General features: G+C 37.4%; 1 protein-coding gene across 4 annotated transcripts in view; it reads left to right on the top strand.

Moving 5' to 3' along the window:
* The window catches only part of CNTN4 (contactin 4), a 979742-nt gene that overhangs the window by 487177 nt on the left and 470457 nt on the right, over positions 1–22108 (top strand). For all 4 annotated transcript variants that reach the window (XM_036878225.2, XM_036878221.2, XM_057507209.1 and 1 more), the window contains one exon: positions 14275–14410. In XM_036878225.2, coding sequence (XP_036734120.2) covers positions 14356–14410 — 55 coding nt within the window. In that variant the 5' untranslated portion in view covers positions 14275–14355. The remainder of the gene's footprint in view (positions 1–14274; positions 14411–22108) is intronic.

Raw genomic sequence — 22108 nt, 5'->3', positions numbered from 1 at the left:
CCTAAGCCAATTCACAAACTCTTGTTCACAAAGGTTGCCAATGTAAAGTCCTAACTTTCTTAACTAGTTCTGAGTAGTTTTATGAATATTTTTTTCTTAGGTTCTAATCATATTACTTCCTCCTGTCATTTTGAACTGTTGGACACACTTTTTCTCTTTCATCTGTAGTTAAACGCATAACAATTTAAATTGATTGAACATATATTTTCTGTGTATATACTTTCATGGCATACCCATGAATGAGGCAGACTTTGTCTCTCCCTTCTGGGCATTTATAGTAACAAAGGGGGGTAAAGACAAAAGTTATAATACTATATCACAACTGCTCTAATAAGAGAGCCCCCAAATTCTGTCAAAGCATATATGAAAAGTACTGAACCGTAATTAGGAGGGCAGAGAAAGATTCCAGAGGAAGTTCATCTAAGCACAAATTTCAAGCTAGCTACAGAGAAATGGGAAAAGCAGGTATAAAGATAAGGATGCAAGATTGCCAGACATACCCAGCTAACATGCAGTATGGCTCTAATACAGCTGTATGCTTCAGAGATGTGTGGGAGTTGAATTAAGAGGGTTTTTCATGTTTCTGTAATGTTATTGAGGATAGGTGAAAATTTGGAGAGAGTGGCTTGATCTTATTTGCACTGTGGTAATATAGCTGTGTCTGGAATGCAGGAATGCACTTGAGGGAAGGGCTGCTCAGATATGAGACTCTTTTAAGAAACTGCTATATAGCTTTCCTGGGGAATCTGCCATTGGTGACCCATTAATCCAGATTCTTCCTTCAGAGGTAAGATGCTGCCAAACCTCCTATGTTATTTTAAGAAACCAAGAACCAGATAATATTTCTTTCCCTGAAACCATTTGCTTACTACTGGAAACATTAAACTGTCTTTTCACTTGGGAGTATTGGAAAAATTGTAAGGAGAGAATAATAAAATGTGTTTTTAGAAAATTCAAAGGAGACTTTATTACATATTTGTAGTGAGACAAAAATTGGCACCAAGAGGCCATCCTGATTGTTACACCTGAAGGAAATGATTAACTGTGATGGCAAATCTGGGCCTTTTCCTTAGCAACAGCAATTAACCTAGAAGAGCTTTTCTTTAGGTCTGTTTAAGACAACAGAACTTGTGGGCATATAAATATACACATGCATAATTACACACCCTGCCTGTCCTTGTGCACCTGCACTACTTATTTACAAATGCATGAGGTATTTCTGGAAGTTATCCTCAATTAGAATGCAGCAAAATGTGTTCACTAAATAACAGTATATGAAATATGTGCACTTTATCCATTCTACCACAGTGATGCACTTAAAAAGATCTAAAGTTTCTTTTTTAAATACTTTTCTTGTGCAAAAAAAAGGATTCTTTGTTGACAACTGGGCCCTGGGATATTATTTATATAAATATATATTCATACTTTGTATATATTACCCATATATAATATATTTGACTTATACAGCATTTATATATTTTATTCTGGTTATTTTGCATTGCTTAGAAATGCAACCTCTAGTGTTCAAAGCGATGGTGAATGGAGGTTTTAATTAGCAGTGGTCATGGTTATGATGGAGGATCAGGTGTTAAAAGCAAAGGGATAAAGCGATCAGTTAAGGTTTGTGGATTTGGATCAAAGAGGGGCTTCCTTTGAGTACATGTTATTAATAACAAAATGGAGGCAATGCATTACTTCTCCAGTTCTTTTTCTGGCTTCACTGACCACACTCCACCTGGTTTTCAGACTCATTCCTCAGTTGTGTGTATTTAGGAAAAAGCAGAATCTCTTGGGAGGAATCAAAGCCAGCACTTAGCAGTGAGCCAAGTCTGTCGTTACAGTCTCATGCGTTTCTTTTACCATTGCCACCAGCTCTACTTGAGAGCTTACTCTTGGCTAAGAAGATCATCAAAGTACGTAGAAAATATTACATATATATTTATTTCTGGTTAGTAAAACATTGTCATCCTTGCACTGAACTAGACACTTGGACACTTGGAAGACTGTTTCATTGTATTTAGGTAGGCAATTCTTTTGCACCCTTCAAGGTTACTGTTGCTCAGGGAGCTTTTTGGTTTCCCTCTAGCAGAGGTTCCATAAGGTAGCATGAGGTACAGTGTAAACCTGTAATGTGATGCTAGGAAAAGTGAGAAAAAAGCTTATGTGTAATTGCAGTTATATAAACCTAGGTACCAGGAAGACCTAGTTTATCAAATTTTTTCTACACCTGAAAATATTTTGTTGAAACTTGCAGATGAGATGTAGTAACCAGGGAACTAGGAGACAATAAAATAAAAAGTTGAAACTGTGTGTAGGTATGTACTTTAACACAAGTCATGGAATTGAAGTTTTCTGAAGTAACTTCAACCATTTAGATGTTTCTTTTGTTCTTTGCCACATATATGCAACAGCCTCCATATCAAAATGTTAGTTGTAACTAATTAGAATTCTATTCTCAAAAATGTGTTTGTAGGTAATCCACCTACTTCTTAGTTTCCACAGGTAACCAGAATTACTATGTTTTCTTATACCAACAGCATGCACAGACTGTTAATTTAAGGAGGAAGTTTGATGGCCTGAAAAAATATATGTGTGTGTGTATAATATTACAGCAATTCCTATTTTCAGTTTTTCTCTTGTCTTTACATCTCACATTTCATTGCAAAGAGCTCACAGTGATAGTAAATGAAAAGTGCAGGGAAAACGTGCATGCCATATTTTTACCATTCAAGAATTACAGAATTCTGTTTTTTTATTTTTCCTTATTAAGATAAGCAGGATAAGCTTGGTTCTTTTCATACCTTAATTTGACTATTCATCAATCTAATTTTAATTAAATTGCAATATAGTAACAAGGTTGACAGTATGAATTGCAGCCTGGGCATTGAGGTATTTTTTTTTTTTCCACATGATTTTTGCTCTGACCATTGTATCTTCAGTGAACATACTTTTATTATCTTTGAACTTCCTCCAGAAATTATGTATCAAGCCATAAATATATCATCTATGCTGGTGTGATATATGCATATTCCTTTTGAGGATGATAGCTCCAGTATTGTAAGAAGAAAAATAAAAAGACTTTTTTAAAAAAGTCTGATTCTTAGGCTAGGAAATCATACTGATGAAGCATTAGCTTTATTTTGAAATAATAGTAGACTTTCAGAAAAGTTAATAAAAAGTGGCACCAAGTTCCCATATACCCATCTAATCTCTTACATAACCATAAGATAGTGATCACAACCAGGAAATTGATATTGGTCAAATATAGTGAACCAAACAATAGACCTTAATTGAAATTAACCAGTTTTTCAACTGATGTCCTGTTTTTATTCCAGGATCTAACCCAGAATCTCACATTATTTACAGTATTCAGTTCTCCTTATTGCCCTTCAATCTGGGACAGTCCCTTAGTGATTCCTTGACTTTTGTGATCCTGACACTTTTGAAGACTACTGGTCAATTATGTTATAGACTCTCCTCAGTCAGTTGTCTGATGTTTTCTCATGATCACCCAGAGTCTAGGCTTTGTTGGCAAAGAGACCACAGTATAAGATACTCTCTCCGCTCTCCTCACCCAGTGGGCCATATCAGAGGGTGCATGAAGCCAGTATGGCTCCTCACTGGTGATGTTAGCCTTGATAACTTGGTTAAGAGGGTGTCAGCTAAATTTCTTCATTTTAAAATTACTATTTTTCCCTTGGCATTAGCTTTAGACAGAGACTCATGTATTTCTTCTTAATTCACTAAATATTGTGTACTCAACTATACTCTTTTATGCCCAAGTTTTCCTACCTAAAAATGATCATGCTGGAAACTTACCCTCATCTCAGCCAGCTTAGTACGAATACACTGTCCTTTGGAGATTCTCAGATAAAAGCCAATTTATAACTGGAAATGATCACTCTATCACATTTTAAATAAGAACATAAATAGAATAGTTAAAAGTAGATTGGCAGCCTATGCATATTTCACACCCAGATCTGCAGGGACATCTGTTAGATATGTGGCAGGCCATACCTAAAAGCTGGTTCTCTCAGAATCAGCTAGTGTTTTCCCAATTTGGCCAAATTAAACAAGAAACGTATCCATTACTTCCTACCTATTTTGGCTATTAAACCAACTAGATGAATAACCACTGTTTAATAAGGGCAGTAAAAAACCTTTTTTAAACCATCACATTCACAATTTTTGGCTGTTCATATAAGGGGGAATAATGTCCCCTGGCATGCTAATGATTCTGGATCCATATGTTATATTTCAATCTCATTAGCTGGTATCTGATGATAAAGTATCCCACCAAAGCAGAGGGAGGCAACCTTTGCACAGAGGTTTACCAGCTTTCTACTCAGTTTTTCTTCTTGAATGTCAATGCTATCTGCCCTGAAGCAACATGCTGAGAGTAGTTGGCTACTTACAGGTCTGGAAGAAAGCAGGAAACGGAATACCAAAGAAATGAGTGGTTCACATACCTCTACTAGCTTCACTTTGCTCTTTGACAAACAGGCATAATCTATATGCCTACCTCCTCAGGTTATTGTGAGGATTAGATAATCTATATAAAATCTTGGATTGTAACTAACACATAGTAAAAAAAAGAAAAAAGAAAGAAAAAAACCACCTTGTCATTGTATCACTCTACCATCTTTCATGCCTGAGATACAGATTTGGGTACAAAAGACAAGAAAATGGGGCTGAGCACTTGCTTAAATAGTTTTGTTTAATATGCAGGGAACTTGCAGAAAACTATTTTATACCAAATAAGAATTCAAAAGAGTTTGTCAAATGATAGGGAAACATCCTATCATCTGTATGCAGTCCTAGGCTAAAGGACAATGGTATTGAGGTGTGCTTCACGGGAAATTAGCCTGTTCTTCAAGCAAATGAGTTCATGGACAAATGACCTGCAAAGTGCACTAGGCTGCACACTTCCTGATTATAGGACTTTATCAACTTTACTGTGATACACAGTGCCTAGCACAGTGTCTGAAATACTATAGGTGTTCCACAGATATTTTTTAGATGGATGTTCAAAAATCATACTGATTTCTCTAAGTGATAGCAAAGAATCTGAAATGCATGGTTTCTTTATCTTGCATGAGGTCCAGGCTATGCCTTTAGATCCTGTGTTATCATTTCACTAAATAGGAGGGTAGTTTCTTGACTCTAGACTACACTTAATGAGAGACTTCAAAGTTTCCCCTTATTTAGACAAAGCCCATATTGAGATTATTTCATGGTGTTTTACACACATTAGTTCATATACTTCTCTATGAACTTGTGAAGTTGGTGGCAGTGTCTCTATGTTATAGATGAAAAATTGGAGGATTACAAAAAACTTTTCCAAAACAATTCAGGTATTGGATATTTAAAAAAATAATAATAAGTTTTAAGTTAAGTTTGTTTCCTAAGTCTACATATACTCCTGTCTCACGCTATTGCACTTCCTGGTTGGCTGCCATTCCATCCCCCTGAAAATACTATCTTTACACCCCACTGTGGAATAAAATAAGCTCCATGAAGGCAGACTGTGTCTGCTTATTGATTGCTGCATCATATGGCACGTTGGTTACTAGAAGTTCAGTTAATAATTTGTGAGTAAAGGTCAGAGCATAAAATATTTTAGCCCCTTATTTGTATAGCCTATCATAATTTGTACATTTATGTTCGCAATCTGATTTCTGCTTCTGATTAAGTACATACAGACTCTGTTTCAGCCTACTAGATATCTGATTTGGCTGTGCATGATGATGAATATACCAGTAAGCCTTACTTTCCACTAAGCGCATCCAAGTAAAAGCTCTGAAAGTCATATGGTTCTTGCCACTTTAAATCTGACACCTAATATATTAGGTATTAGAGTGTTTTGTGCTTACCTTTAGCTCTTCTTTAGTTTAGGTGATTAAAAAAATGCCTGTCGCTGTCTGTATGTGCAACATGCTTCATTAACAGTGATTTATTGGGAATTTAGCAGAATTGGCACTCTGTAGCACACCAGTGGGCAGAAGGAAAACAAACGTGAGATGATTGCTAAGAAACCCTTCTTTCCTGCTCTGGTGGTAGGAGCCTAAAGAAAGTGTGCAAAGATTAATTCACAATACCCAGAAAGCAAGACTAAGACTAGAGTCTCTGGGCAGTGTTACCCTCCTCAAGGCCCCTGTACCCAGTGTCCCCTAATGCACAGGTGGGAATCCTGTAGGGCCATGGGTTTTCCCCATTTGGCTCAATGTGCTTCCTGCATCCATTGTCTCCTGAAGCAGTATGCTACCACTGCTTGCCCAAGATCTTCTTTTCCCAAGGTTACCTACTCAAAGCCCATGCATAAATTTCGTTAGCAGCGTCCAATTATAAAGATTTTCCCTTAATGTTCCTTTCAACAGCCGGGTATCATCACTGTCATTTTACCAAAGAGAAAAGTGAAGCTAACAGAGGTTAAATGACTTGCCCAAGGTCAACATCTAACTGGTACAGCTGGGATTTAAACCTGGCTTGTGTAATTCTAAAGCCAGTGATTCCAAACACCAGAGGGAAGGCAAAGGAATTTTTTATTTTACATGCAAACCATATTGATTTTGATATGACTAATTGAAATGCTGCGTTGAGAAGATTCTGGGACCACCCTTGGGCTAAGCTGCAAAGAGTGTGCCATGTTCAATTATCATTTCTGTCCCTAGGAGTGGGAAGGAGGGAGTGGAGGTGTATTTTCCTGTCTTCAGCTATGAGTACTTTTGTTCTTGTTTTTACTGTAATGAGAGTGTATGATATGGGAATGGCATCCTAAAGGAAGGACGAACTATCTGAGAAGCAGTCTAAATAAAAGGAAAACACTGTATCTTTTGTATTTAATACAGTTGTCTGTTATTTTAATAAGCCTGCATTGTAACTATTTTGGAGAATTTTAATAGAGTGTTTTCTATACTGTGAAGTCAAACTTTCAGGGTTCATTTCCATGTAATGGAAATATTGTACATCTTGATGGTGGTAGCAGTTAAATGACTGCATCAGTTTTTGAAATCTCATCAACCTTTATACTAAAAAGAATGCATATCAGAATATATATAATATACTACAGTAAACAGAGTAGGGGAAGGGATCATTCAGAGTTCATATCCTATCTTTATTAGCTCTAACTTAGGACAATTTGCTTAACCCTTAAAGTGAAAATAACCACCTTAAAGGATTCTTCTAAGGAGTCTCTTCGTTAGTACTTCATAAGTGACTAGTACATAGTAAGTGGCATCTATTATTTGTCATTTCCTCTGTTTTTTTATATTCTACCATTACGTTGCTCCAACATCATTTAATAGTTTAATCACATGTCTTTAAGTTGATCATTAACTGTACGTGATGTACTGGAAACTCTCACAAACATACAAGCTTTATATATTATGGGTAATTACATAATATACATAATGGATATAATTACAACTTTTGAATACATGTTTTTTTCTGTTTTCTACTAAATGATGCTGACTTGAACTATGTCCATTTGTTTTTCAACTCAACTGTAAAAGTGTTCAGTATCTACATGTACTAAACACATACTTACTAAATTGATGGACTATAAGGTGTGCTTGAACATATTGAAAGCATTAGATATGGTGGAATGGTTTCTTTACTTAGAAACCTAAGAAAATAAAGAGGAATTATTAACTTTAATAAAAACCCAAGTACTACAAAAGGAAAATATAAATAGTATATTATGGGGCTCACTTGAAAAAATATTCTCCAAATTCAGGGATATAACTAAATTCAGACGACAGTAGAACTGAGTATTTATGTGTATGTTTGTGTACATGAATTTGTCATTGAGAGAGATTGTATAAGAGGGATGAATTGTCATTATCCATAAAATAAACTAATAATACATAATGCCTAATATCAATAAATAGTAGTATAAGCAATTTTTAAGAATCAGTGTTGAGAAACTACCAGGAAAACTTTTTTTCCCTAGAAAACTGTTCCCTCAGAGGAGTAAGAGTAAGTAGTTAAGTGTGTAAAGTGTGTATGTACTACTTTAATGAAAGTAAATGTTAAATAAAAGTTTTAAAATTAGTACACTAAGTACTTACTTAGTGGAGGTCATGAATAGTACATATGTATTTGTGGTTTGGGATGCAATTTCCAGTAGCAGTACCATACGTAGAACATAAAAGCAGTACATCTCAAACAATTCTGATAGATAGGAAAATGATGCAATCTGAGAAATTGTGAGATGCCTCAAAGAGCTCTGGTGATGACCATTCATTTGTCTAATTAAATATCTTGCAAATACTCAACCTTTTTCTGAGGTAATGATGCAATTAAGGACTTTAAAGATCCTTAGCACCAATCCAGTCCAGCCTGCTTTACTATTGGTGGAGAAACTTGCCCAGCATTAACTAACAGCCCTGAGACAGCAACTGTTATTCTGAATGTCAATCCAGTCACCTTCTGAAACATCACACCACAGCTATTGGGACTGCTGCACTTTGTGTGGAGATGGTCTCCTTAGTAGAAAAGTGTAAAGGTTCAAAATCAAAGTGGATTAAAGAGAAAGTGACAGTGAGTTATTCTAAGAAATGTTAATAAGATATTTTTCAAAATTAGCATGTAGAACCCCATTAGCTCTCAGAATATATAAAAGATACACTTCGGTGACTGAGAACTTGAGGTATCATCTAGCTAGGTTTTATTCCAGAGAGTACCTGCCTATGGTAATCGTATTTCTGGTGAGAATTGCCACAAGTGGGAGACACTATTTTATCTAGAAAGCCTTGGGGGAAGGTGTTCACCTTAGCTGATCCTGTATAATTCCTTAAAGCTCTCTCTAATATGGTTTTAGGATAGAAATCAAGTCTAAATCAGCCATTGGGTAGGTGGGTACAACCTAAATAAGGAATTCCATTATACGCATGTCCCCCTCTTGGTTCGTATGTGTGGGTCTCCAAATGTCTTCTCCAGGCGCTTTATCTCTTCTCTTTTTTTCACTGTTCTCTTTGAACTTGCAAATACTTGGGGAAAGTAATCCAGGCAGAGACACCAAGCAACACATATTTTCTTATCATTCCTAACACACCACTTACTGCAGTCTCTACTGAAGTAGGGAAGGTGTGAGGGAAACAGAAATGGAAATGTGTGTCTTCTAGTTGATAAGAGTAAAAAGCTGGTACAAGGAGACAATAGAGGAAGCTAATTTGATTGACTGATATGATAAGAACGTTCATTATCCCAAAAGGACCTGTGGGTCTTCTACTATAACCATAGGAGGTATAGATTATATGTACTACTCATTTTATGTATAAACCAACTTATATAGTCAATAATCTGTTCTACAAGCTGAGTTGTCCTGCCTTGGTGGGCATACCTTGACCTTGACTCTTTTCATTTGCATATTGCTTTTTGAATAATGGGTACTCAATAAATCTCTGTTCACTGATTGAACATTAAGATTTGACTGGATGGCATTTTCCCTTGAAATGATTGGCAGGTTGCTTTCTGAAGAAGCCAGATTTCTCCCTTGCTTTCAGTTCTGTTCACTGCTTCCTCATCACTGTGATTGACTGCACCCCTCATTAGTTAATTGTAGAGTTAGAAAATGCTCAGCTATACAACTGGGAACTGTGGATGATCCTTTTTAAAATTCCTGCCTTAAGAATGGCTGCACTTGAAATAATAATTAGCAAGAAAACAAATGTTCATGTTGTTCTTACACTTAGAGAGGGAGGAACTTATTCACAGTTGTGCTGCTACAAAAAGACTTCTGAATTAACACTAGTGATATGTAGCCTTCTGACAAGATCTCTGCTCTGAAATCCACACCATACTTTGCATTACAAATATTACACAGATTTTGCATGTTTGCTTTTTGGTGTCTAGCTTTACTTCTGCAGAAGGACATCATGAAAAGCAGAGTTAGAGAGAAAAGTGTCACCATCCAACCTTATCTCATGCTTTAAAAGATATACTGTTTTATTTACATTTCTGTCACTCTGGGAGAAAAGAGCACAATATTTGAATGAGGAAGATGTAGATTTGAATACTGGCTCTATTGATTTCTAGGTTTGTCCTTGGACAAGTTCCATAGCCTCTCATAGTCTAATTGCCAAGATTATTATTTTTTAGAGGAGAGTAGTGCCTGATTTCCAGAGTTGTTAGGATGGTTTATTTAATAAGGAGGAAATATATAAAAGCACACAGTAGGTCCACAAAAGAGGTTAGTTAAATTTATTATTTTATTTACATAGCACCTATTTACTGACTGCCTATTCTGTGCCATGCACTGTTGGCAATGGGCCTTTTAAATATCAGTGGATAAACAAAGATTCCCTACCTTCATAAGTTTAAAATCTGGGGAATTTGAATGTGAGTCTAAACAATAATAGGTTTTGAAAAATATATTAATTACTATGTCATTTGACCTTTATGGCATACTTGTGAGGAAGCTATGGCTCATGATCCCCAATCTACAAACAATCAAATGTTTAAAAAGTTCAAGTAGCTTTTCCAAAGTCAGATAACCCGTGGCAAAACCAGGAAAAAAGAACTCAACACCTCAATCCCAAATCCAACATTTTCCCACTCTGTCTTTCTGCCACGCCACCTTGAAAATTGTGTTATTTGTTGAAAGTATACTTAGTAATTAGAGATATGATTAACTCATTGACTGGAGGAGAAAAGCCAAGGGAAAAAACAGATATTCCCAGTTTCTAGGTATTGTATTTAAAGCAGAACCACATACAGTGAAATGTTCAGGGCCCTCCCCAGTTTAAAGTCACTCCCATCCTCCTCCTAGTTTTCAGATTCAAGTCCAGATTCTTTAATATACATTGAAGTCTGTTTAGGGATCAGGCCCTCAGATATGGACTGTATTGTGTTATTTTTAACAAGGATATCTGCTGAGTGTCAAGGACCTGTCCTCAGTACTTTCCACACAGTCTCATTAATCCTTACAATAAGCCTGGAAGATAGAGATGTTTTGCATTGTTTTACAGATGAACCACATAGCTGGAGACAAGCTTGATGTGGCTGACTGCTCCTTTAATCATCTTGTGTTTTGGTAACTTGACCAGTTTAGCCTCTTAAATTCTTAAGTTCTCAGTTTCATGTCTGCTTTCCTTTTCACTTGGCTTAGAATTTTCTTCCTCTTACTTATCCTTTGGAGTCCGTTCAAATCTTAGCCCCTTTAGAGAACTTTCTTGAAGTCCCACCCCACCCCTGGTTCAGTTAGGTGGTATTCTTTTGCATTGTTAGCACTTTGTACTTAATAGACCTATTATGTGCATTGTAGTGAATTCTAATTACTCTGTTGCTAAGTAAACAATGAGCTCCTTGAGGACAGGACCCTTCCCTCCATTCCTTCTGCACACCCAACATTTTGCACTGTACCTGCTGCACAGTAAGTGCACCTACTTATTTGTTGGACTGAGTTAGAGCTGCTTGGATTCCAGCAGAATTTCAGTGTAATAGAGCTCTAAAATAATTACATGATCAGACCCTGCATGTGGATTCTTGGGAACCAGGACTCTTAAGGGGAGAACTGAATCATGCTTTTGTCTTAAGCATTTTATACTGACATCTTCAGTATAACTGTTAGCATCAGAATTCTTTAAAAGGGTTGGAGACTAGAAGATTTTTGCTCTGTAGAGCAGTGTGTAAAAATATCCTGTAGATTTCTCAGTTACTCATTTCTTTCCAGCTTAGCCAGAGGAAGCAACCAAGGCCTGTTTCACTGTGTGGCCTTCTCCTCAGGATTTACGAGTCTAATTCGTGAGCAAGGTCTCAGAGTTAGTGCTGAGTACACTATCTTTTGCTACAGCCACCTTAGGATAAGCCAGAGAGTGCTTGGAGCTGCAGGGGAGATCTATTACTGCCATAACTCTTGGCTCATCCTGCAGCCCTCTTTCTGGCTCTGGCAGAAAAAAACAAGATTATGAAACTTTTATCCTGCACCACAATCCCACATGAGATACATGAATCTTCTCTCCCTTCAGAAAACCTGGCATTGTGGTTACTACTGCCCACTGGACAAATTATTGTCAATGACCCCATTATTTCTGATTAGTGAAGGTGAACCTTACCTACCTGAATGTAAACAAATGCCAGTTGGGTTCTTGAATTCCTTCATCCTTAAAAATCCACAACTTTTAACAGAATACACATAGTAAGTAGCGTCATATCATGAATTAAATCTTTATTTTGTAATTAGTTACATTTCCTAAGCTTATTTTAATTGCTTCAAGAAATTGCTTAACATTGTAGATCAATTTCCAGGTCTGAGATGACATTTCCCTCACAAAATTAATTATTAATACCCTGATCATTTGCTTAAGACATTAATAGTTTTCATTGATCAGCACATCCTGTTTATCTAAAATGGCCTAATCACCATGCATGTCAGAGAGTATCTGAACACATCTAATTAGAGACACTGCTACCCACTTTCAGCCACATCAGCAGATAAGAAATTAAGAGCCCTGTTTGTCTTCACAACATGTTAAGTCTAGCTTTATCAGAAACTGCACTACTTAAGGACACAAGAAAAAGGCAAGTTCTCTAATGATGGTTCTTCACTTTCTGCTAGCTTCCTGGTAAATAAAGGCTTCTCAGTGAGGATGAAGTATAAATTAATAGTAAGATCTCTTGATTAAAGAGTTTGTGTTGGTCCACGTTTTTATATGAGTCTGTGTTCGCTCACTGTGTTTTCCTTGTAAGCAGAAGTGAAATGAGAAGTCCCAGGTTATTTTCAGCTTAAAAATATTGGGGCTTTTATAATAGTCGTATTTAGCATTTGTGTGATGCTGTGTAGGTAACAAAGAAATTTCATTTACTTATCCTGGTGGTTTCCCTTGAAACAACCTTGAGAAGGAGGCAAGGTGGGTGCATACTCAGGACCCCACCCCTAGTTACAGCCAGATTTGCAAAGAGAATGTGAGTCTCCTCGTTCCCTAAATTTCTCCCTTATTTGATTAATTGAAGAATAGAAAGCATTCTGCTTGTTTTTAAAACCCAAGTGGGAACTATCTCCTTTATGAAGCCTCCCTGGCCAAAAGTGTCCTCCTACCATCATAGTAGCACATTATATCGCAGTTTCATGAAACTGTGCAGCTGCCCTTCTGAAGCAGGAGATCCTCAAGGCTAGAGTTGGTATCTTTGTTTTAGCAGGTCAAGTGCCTCACCTAGTGTCTGGCAAGCAGAAGGTGCTGCATATATGCATAAATATATGGCTGGCTGGCCCTGTGGATGGAAGAAGGGGTGGTGTATGAGAGCAAGTGCAGTGTGGGTTCAGTTTATAAAAGTCATGTCACAGACTTTGGTGCTTGAGGGCAGCATGACTTTGTTCAGTTCACACAGTGTTTTTTTTTTTAATTTTGAACTGATTACCAACATTAAAAACTTGAGAGATTTTAAGCATACAATAATATTTCCAAGTTTTCCTTGAAAACTTGTAGGTGTTCCTGCAACTCTGGGAATATGCCCCACATGTTAGCCATCAGCTTGAGCTGAGCAGTACCTGGTCCCCTTCAGACAGGACAGGCCTGTATACTCTCCAGAGTGTCTCTGGGTGCCCACTTGCTTCTCTCATTCAGTTACCTGCTTTGCAGCTCCTGGAACACAGAACAAGCAGCCTCTCTATACCGCAGAGCTCTGTTTTAAGACTCCTGGCTAACAGAAGAATTGCTCTGATTAATCATGCTCTAGATTTGTGCAAAAGAACCTAGTAGACAGCTACTTGCAGTTGGTAGATTTCTTTCATTTGACCCTGGAGTTGTACATTTCTACTGCATTTTAGAAATGAAACATAGAGCATAGGGGGGAAAAATGTTTGAAATGATGGAGTAGTCATAATTTTCCCCACTTAACTCCCTTCTAAAACTTGGGAACTTCTCTTGAAGGTCCACCAGTGTTAGCCCCATTTTGTTCAGCGGCAGTTCTTCTGTATTCACTTTTTTGGGGTGTATTATTAATTAGAAAATAAAAACGGACTGCAGACCATGGGACTGGGAAGGACCTTGTAAGAAATAGTCCATTCCCCTGCCTTCAGTGGGGTCACATGTAGTCAGAAGCTGTACTCGCCTCTTCACTTAGGAGACTGAGGGACACTCCAGCTGTAATCCCTGCCCAAGTGTTTGGAAGAAAAGGAGGCTTATTTGTTTAATACTCATAATTTAATATGCTTCTCTCTTCTTCAATAGTATTTTTTCACTAGTGAATTTTATTTGTATTCAAGTAAATTGGCAGAGACCACAAGAGGTAGCCCCAAATCGCACTAACGATGATGCCTCTTCTTTCCCACAGATTAAAGGCTGAACAAAACTTAAAAGAAGCAGCAATTCAATTCACTAGTTACCGGACTTGAAACTCCTTTGACCTTGGAAGATGAGGTTGCCATGGGAACTGCTGGTACTGCAGTCATTCATGTTGTGCCTTGCAGGTAGAGTGTCATTTAAAAACTTTTTGATTTAAAAATTCCACCGTATTTCACACTAATTCAAAAGCGTGCCTTCACTTTACATGGCAATGATAAACTTGTAAGAGTGCATGCTACTATGACTAGCATTTGCTGACACTGTTGAATACACTTTCCTGATGGTCTTTTAGTGACTCTTTTCATGGTGGTGTATCCAAAGCTAGACATTGATGTTTCACCTAGCTACCTGATCCTTTCAGAGTCATTTGAGCCATTATTTAGTTTGAAAGTTGTTATTTTTGCTCATCCCAGTGCCCAACTGTAAAATGTTTGGCAATAAAGCCAATAATATAGTCAAGTATTACCTGCTTTGATGTCAGCACATAGACATTTATCTGAAGAATCTTTCAGTGTCTTTGTTGTTACCATTCCATCTGTTGATACCAATTCTCTTTCTTTTTCATTTCAATGCAGCTGTAATTTGTCAGGAGCCAGAAAGCAAAACAACAGGAAGTTTTTACCATATATTCATGGTCAGCTACTAGACCAGAGCTTAAAAAAGTTCAAACATACTATTGATTGATTTCTCAAGTTTTCTGGAAAATATAAGCCTACTAGTTGGCATACATAATTCAAGCGTTTGATACAGTGTAAGTCCAGCATGTACTGAGAGTTGATTCACAGTCTTGAATAGTGGATATTCTTTCCAGCTCTTTTTGAAATGAGTCTAGTTGACCTGCATTGATATTTCAGAGTGCCAAGTTCACGAAGGACCCTAGAATGTATTTGCATTTTGCAATATAAAAATGACTTTGAGATTACCACTACTCTGATTCATGCATTCATTCAAATGTTCCTGAGTACGTTTCAAAGAGCCAGTTCTATTAGGCCCTGGGAATGTAATTCTGAGCAAGACAGACACAGTTACTGCTGGCTTAGAGCTCTCTTGGCTCAGTTCCATGACTGTATGGAGTGGCAGCTTGATGGAGCAGGTTATTTGCAGTTGCTACAATGAAAGGTAGTAATGGAATGTTAGCATGTGTGGCTCACTCACTCCATACCAGGTGCTATCCTAAGCACTTGGTGTACTTGTATTCTTATCAGTATTATTATTAATAGTATTACTGCAGCATCAAGAAGCAGACTGACTCACCCAAGGTGTCCAAGCCAATAAATGGTAGAGCTAGTAAAATCCAAACTCAAGCAGACTAACTTCAGAATCCATAGTTTTGACCATCACAATATACAGCCTTTTAGCTATCTTGTTGATTTGTTCAGTTCATGGCTGCAAATTGATTCTTACAGTTTTGGTTTTCATGCATCCTGTGTTTTTCTAAATGTAAACCCTCATTCATTTATAAACCCCATAATGCCCTACCATCAAATCTTGAGCTGCCTTAGTTGAGCTCATAATCCTCACCATTCCCTGATTGTATACATGTTGGCACCTAGCCGTCTCTTTTAAAGCTATCACTTCTCTCCCTCATCTGGCCAGAACATACACCTTTCTCCACTCACACCCCAAGAATAAGCCATGGGCTCTGTGCCTAAGTCTTTTCATGCACTCTGACCCTTCCTAAAAGGCCTCAACTGAGACAGTCTGGCTCTAACTTCTCATGAATCTGTTATAAACATATTCTTTAAAGAATAATGCAATGAATTGATTTCTCAGTATATGATTACATCAATGTATTTATTTAACCCACTATGCTGAGTAGACCTCAAGAAATTAAGGGGTTGAAAATGAAGGAAGTCATTAATCTCCTCTACTGCATTTTGAGAAACTTGGAATGCTCACCTAAGAGATGTGTCTATATATTTTTTATTCACGTAGCTTTTTGTAGGGAATCAGTATATTGATCGTTTTTGTAAGCTTTTTTGTGAACTGTTTTACACAGCATTAATATTCCCTTACCATATGCCTCCTTCAGTGTAGGTAAAGTCAAGATTTAATTAATGTTTTTGTTTTCTTGCTATTTGTCTTGATTTCATTAATTTACATAGTACTTGACACTCTGAATTTTGAACAGATTTCTGTAACTGTTTTAAATGCTCATTCTTTTCCTTTCCCATACTTTCTTGGTTGTAGATTTCTTGGTAACTTTTGCAAGAAAAATATTTATGTCTCTTATAGTTTACCATAATTAGTGAATCTCAAATATGCATTTTCCTGATCTTTTTCCCTAAGTAATAAAGAAGATCCAAATGTGCAAGCAGGCTACTCCTTCAAGGGATGCACTTTGAAAAGTCTGCTAATTATTTAAGGACACTGATTAGTAATTGATGGTACAATGAAAATGTTCTCTTTTGCCAAATGCTAGATTCAGTCTCTGACAATAATTTAAAAAAAAGGAAAAGGACCACTGATGCCAGTAGTCTGAAAATTCAGTCTCTACAAAATTGGTTTTCTTATTCTCCCTCTTAATCAATTTAAACAAGCCACAAAACCCTACTACCTAAAAACCACTAACAAATAAGTGATGCTCTTAAAGCAATAGTGACTCCTACATACAATGGGAGTGCTGGTAACCTTGGAAAACTGGAGAAAACACATCCCATTAAAGTATCAACCAGTGCCTGGCTCCAGTCCTGTGTGCCTGGTCTCCCCATTTTTTGAGATGTTTATGCATAAATCTCCTAATGCTTTATTTTAACATTACCAACTAATTCAAATTAATTTTTGAAATAAAAAAGGCTGTTTATAACAAACCAAGATGGTCTTCAGCCTAGGTGTAGTTCCTAGTCAGCTAGTTATCAAAGTTTCTTTCAAGCATTTGGTTTTTCTTTGTTGTTAGACACAATAGCAAGTACACTAGACCTCCAACTTTGTACTAATTCTTGCTTTTGCCAAGAATGCTGTGCCCCTAAATGTCCCATTCACTTTTACTCTCACCTTCTTTGGATTTGTGCTCAAAGGCCACCTACTTACTGTGGCTTTTCTTGACCACGGTAAATAAAGATGAATTAAAATAGCAATATTCCCTTTCACCCACACTTTATACCCCCTTATTGTTGTATTTCCCTACAGAGTTCTTATTAATGTATGAATATCTACATATTTTGTTTGTCTTTATATTAGTCTTTCCCTAGTTGACTGAAGCTTTATGAAGGCAAATCTTTCTGTCTTTTTAGTTCGATGTTATATCCCTAGCTTCTTCAAAATTCCTAGTACATAGTGCCATTCAATAACTAAATGTACATTAAGTGAATGAATGCTGCATCCTGTCCAGGCATGATGGAAGGTGAGAGCAGGGCTCCCATTTCAAGATGTACCATGAACCAGAGCATGCCTTTATGTGAAGATAGTGAAATAGCCATCTTTGAGGCTAATCCATGCAAAAATTTGATTTAAATATAAAGTATTAATGTAAGTTTGTGTGTCTTTAACTCTTATTTCAGATGCACTTGGTACAATATTCCCTTGCCCATTTCTGATTTCACCTATAGCTGGGTGGATTATCCCCCTCCACATTTTTCTGCTTCAAATCTGTCTCTAAAGTACATGTGTGGGAACCTATGAGAAATTAACTCCCTCCTTGGGTGTAGTCCAGAACCAGTTAGGCATGAATCAGTAGATAAATGCCGTCGCTCCTGTCATTTGGAAGGGCAATTCGTAGGCACATTCCCCACAGTTCCATAGTGGTACCCAGCAAGTCTGAACCCTAGTTACCCACAGTAACTCCTTCTGCCTTTTCCTTCTTCACTCCTGCTTCCTTGGATCATCTCTCAAGCAAACTGTTTCCAAGTCCTTCCATCAGTCTCTTTATTTGGGGGAACCTGAATCAAAAATATGCACATGCTATTTAATAGCAGAGAGGCAGCCAACACTGGTCATGTCAGTAATTAGCAAGAAGCCAGATGGGAAACATAGCTTTGACAGACATTGTGAAAGTGTTCACTATGGCATGTATATATATGTATATGAAAGTACATTTATGAGTACATGTACACAGGCCTCCATATAGCTATTTCTGTGATTATAATGTAGATCCTGCAGCTAGATAGTTTTACTATTAAACAACTCATTTATGCTTTTTTACTATTTACTGATTTCATTATTAGCAAGCTTCTGGGCAAGTCATTTTTGCCTCTCTGAGATTCAGTTCACCTCTCTGTACAATAACAGTGTTGGACAGATGATACCTAAGTCCTTTTCAACTATAAAAGTATATAGTTCCAGCTGTATACATGGTGTGAGAGGCAGCTATGAATGCCAAGAAGGTTACAGCTAAGCTTGAAATTTTATTCAAATAATACCAAATTTCAGATAGGTCCCCATACCTTACCAAGTGTTACTGATTCTGTTCCCATTGGCAGAATTTGAACAAAAGGATAAAATGGCAAGCCCACATTTTCTTATGCAGCAAAAGGTGTGAAGACATTTAAAAACCCTCTGAATGAGTGTAAAATATTCATTTGAGGCATTCTCTGTTGATCATGGTCTCAGGGAAGTTAAATTTATTCCCATGTCTGTGGTGCAGTTTACCAACTTGAGCAATTATCTCTTTTCGAAAAAGTGCAACTTCACCAAATGCAAGCATTTTGTTGATTTGTTTACAAAAATCTATGCCGTTGTTCCAGCTGCATCTGGGGGTAAGCAGCACAGGAAAGGTCTTGTATAATTCAAGAAAGACATTCTGGGATTGGTGAGTGTTCACAAAACGTGGAGCAAGGAGGAACACTGGACTGAATAGTTAATCACAGGGATGTAGTTTGAATCTATGACAGTGAAAAATGAAAAGCAAAGGCTGATACCTGCAATCAAAGCACATGGAGAGTCTGATCTTCAGAAGGCATTTTGGGTTCAGGAAATCTCTTATCACTAAGGCTGAAGTATTGTTTTGGCTTATTCTAGGACACAAATACACTACAGAAGCTCCCAGTATTTGATGTTGATAATAGAACTGGATGAGCATAATCTTTCCATGTAATCAAAACATTCAGCAAAACTCAAGACCCGCCAAAACAGCCTCCCTTCTTGGTGATGCTCATGTAGCCCCCAGGAGGGAAAGCGTACACAAGCTAGTAACAAAGTTTGGTGTCACCATGCAGCCAGGTACAATATTTCAGTTCTCAAACTCTCATATTTTTCCCGAGATTAAGCAGAACAACAGTCAGCATTCAAATAATTCCAGTTCTAGACATATTAAACCTACTACTGCCTCTCTTCTTGTAAAACTAACAAGCATTCAATTAAGATAAAAGGGAGTTGAGTAAATGTCAGTTTTCATATAGTTACTGTAAAGCATAGTCCTGTAGTGACCTCTTAGTTCATAGTTCTGTCTAAGACACTGGCTTGTCAATGTACTTACAGTCATGCTGACTGAAGCCAAAGAATGTATTTCCTATTTCCTGTGTGCTGACTCATAACCATGGCCAAGAAATGAAGCCAAAAATGGTAGAAAGATTTAGCAAGGAGAGAACAAATAACTGGATTAAAAAGCAATGACTGCAGTGATGAAAATTTATGGAAAGAATGGGGAGAAGTATGCCCAGAAAATAATAAACAGCAAATGGAAAACTCCTTTTGAGTATCAATTTAAGTATTTAAATACATCTCACAGTGGGAGAATATTAATCAGTAATGAAAATGTTGAGGTAAATAGAGAAACTGGTGGCAGTTTTATATCCTCATAGGCATGGACATATAGTAGAAGTCATACAATCCAAAAGATATTAGAAATATTCAATGTAAGACCTCTGCTGAAGCAAAACCATTAATGGCTTCATTGGATATGTTCAACCAAGTCAGATGTCTTAACTGTAAATAAAACTCCTTTATTTAAAGAGTCTAGGACATGTTGTATCTACCAAAAAAAGAAAAGAAATTGAATTCTGTTGAATGAAACAAATTAGGAAGAGGGGAGAAGCACAGACAAGTGAAATTCAAACATTGCCACACACTTATTATCAGCTTATGTGATGATGCTGTGTTGAAATGTGGGATCAATAATCCTGCCTCAGAGCTTCAGGGTGGCAGGTGAAGCAGTAACCTGGGACATCTTCTGCCCTGCCGAAAAGGCCACCTTGGAGACACAGCAGAGTGGGTAGTGGAGAGCATGCACACCCTTTGAAATGAAATGAATAAGTCTGCCCCTTATTAGCTGTGTGATCAAGCTATTTTATCACCCTAAATCTTGTGGTATTTTTTTTCCCTCTCTTATGCTGAAGTGTATTTATTTCCATTGGGTGTTTGTGAGGATTGTTATCATATATATGTTCTTTGTATTCAGCACAATGTGTGATACTTAGCAAGCACCAGTTAGTGTGGCTATTATTCATTGAGCATTTAACGTGTCATTTGAGGACTTGGCAGTACTAAGCATTTTGCTACTCTCTTAGAATACAGTTTAAGTGAAACATAGTCCCTGTTCCTTGACCCTGATGACGATGATGCCAAATTAGCTTCTTAGCACACTAGCGTCTGGCCCTTCTTTGGTGACTGCAGGTTGTGTAGCAGAGTTTATAACATATTTCTTGCCTTTTCCCTGCTTTCTTGCAATGTGACCTCATCTATAAAATGGGGATATAATATTAAATACCTAAATTGATTAAACTTACTTACATGTATAGATCACTCAGTAGGGTGTTTGGCTTAGTAACACAGACTATTAGTTGCTGTTAATATCATCATCATCAACGCTACCATCAGCAGTAAACCAGTGGGCATCCACTTACATGCATAGCAGCCACAGCATTTGGGGTCTCCCTCCTTGCGGCTAGGCACCTAGGACAGGGACCAGTTTTGGAGCCATTTCTCTGGGGGTCTGACACCAGGAAAGGACTGGGGAGGTTTCTGTGATAGAGCTGCCAGAAATGTATCAAGTTGCAAAGATATAGGCATCCTAAAAAGAGTAGGATCTGGTGGGTGGAAATGATGAAAACATATTTTAAAAGCATTTTACAAAAACAAAAGATACAGAAAGGTCCAGATAGGAGCTCCTAAAACTGTGATGGAATGTGCTGGAACACAGACTCCCTTATAGGTCATACCCTTCTATTCTTTACTCCTACTACACTCCCCTGGGTGGTGTTTCATCTATATGAAGAACAGAATTTGATGAGGATGTGGCCCCACACTGCCCTAATAATACCCTTAATTTGCTTAGCACTTCTTGGTCTATAAAATATTTGCTCAACAGTCCCTTTAAGAAACCTGTTGGGGCTAGAGACAACTATGATGAGAATATTAAGAATAAATTTATTAAGCATTTCTGTGTCAGTATCACATTCTTTAATGTGGTATCCCATTTAACCTCTTAACAGCCCATTTCCTGAGGAAGGGTTACAGGATCTGCCTAATGAATCAGAGCTTGTACATGTTCAAGAAGTATTTGAATTTGGGTCTATCAAGCTTCAAAGCCTGGACTTTTAACTCTTATGCTGTGATTTCTACTGACACATGATCCCTGTCCTCATAGAGCATATACCGTCTTGCAAAATATTATGCATCAGTGCTTCTAAAATGCAGTCTGTGGGTCAGCTGCATCACATCACCTGGTAACTTACCAGAAGCAAATTCTTGGAACCCAGCCCAGATCTACAGAATCAGAATCTCTGGAGGTAGTCCCCCTGTCTGTGTTTTAACAAGCCCTCTGGGGGTATTCTGATGTATCTAAAAGCTTGAAAATTACACTAAACTCTCTTGAGAGGCAAGTAAGCAGGATTGTCGTTTTTCCACGTTTATATTCAGGCATCTGAGTGGTAAGTGACCTGCTCAAA

The sequence above is a fragment of the Manis pentadactyla genome, chromosome 1 (assembly GCF_030020395.1).
Source record: "Manis pentadactyla isolate mManPen7 chromosome 1, mManPen7.hap1, whole genome shotgun sequence".
Lineage (NCBI taxonomy): Eukaryota > Metazoa > Chordata > Mammalia > Pholidota > Manidae > Manis > Manis pentadactyla.
This window is presented reverse-complemented; position numbering and strand designations above follow the sequence as displayed.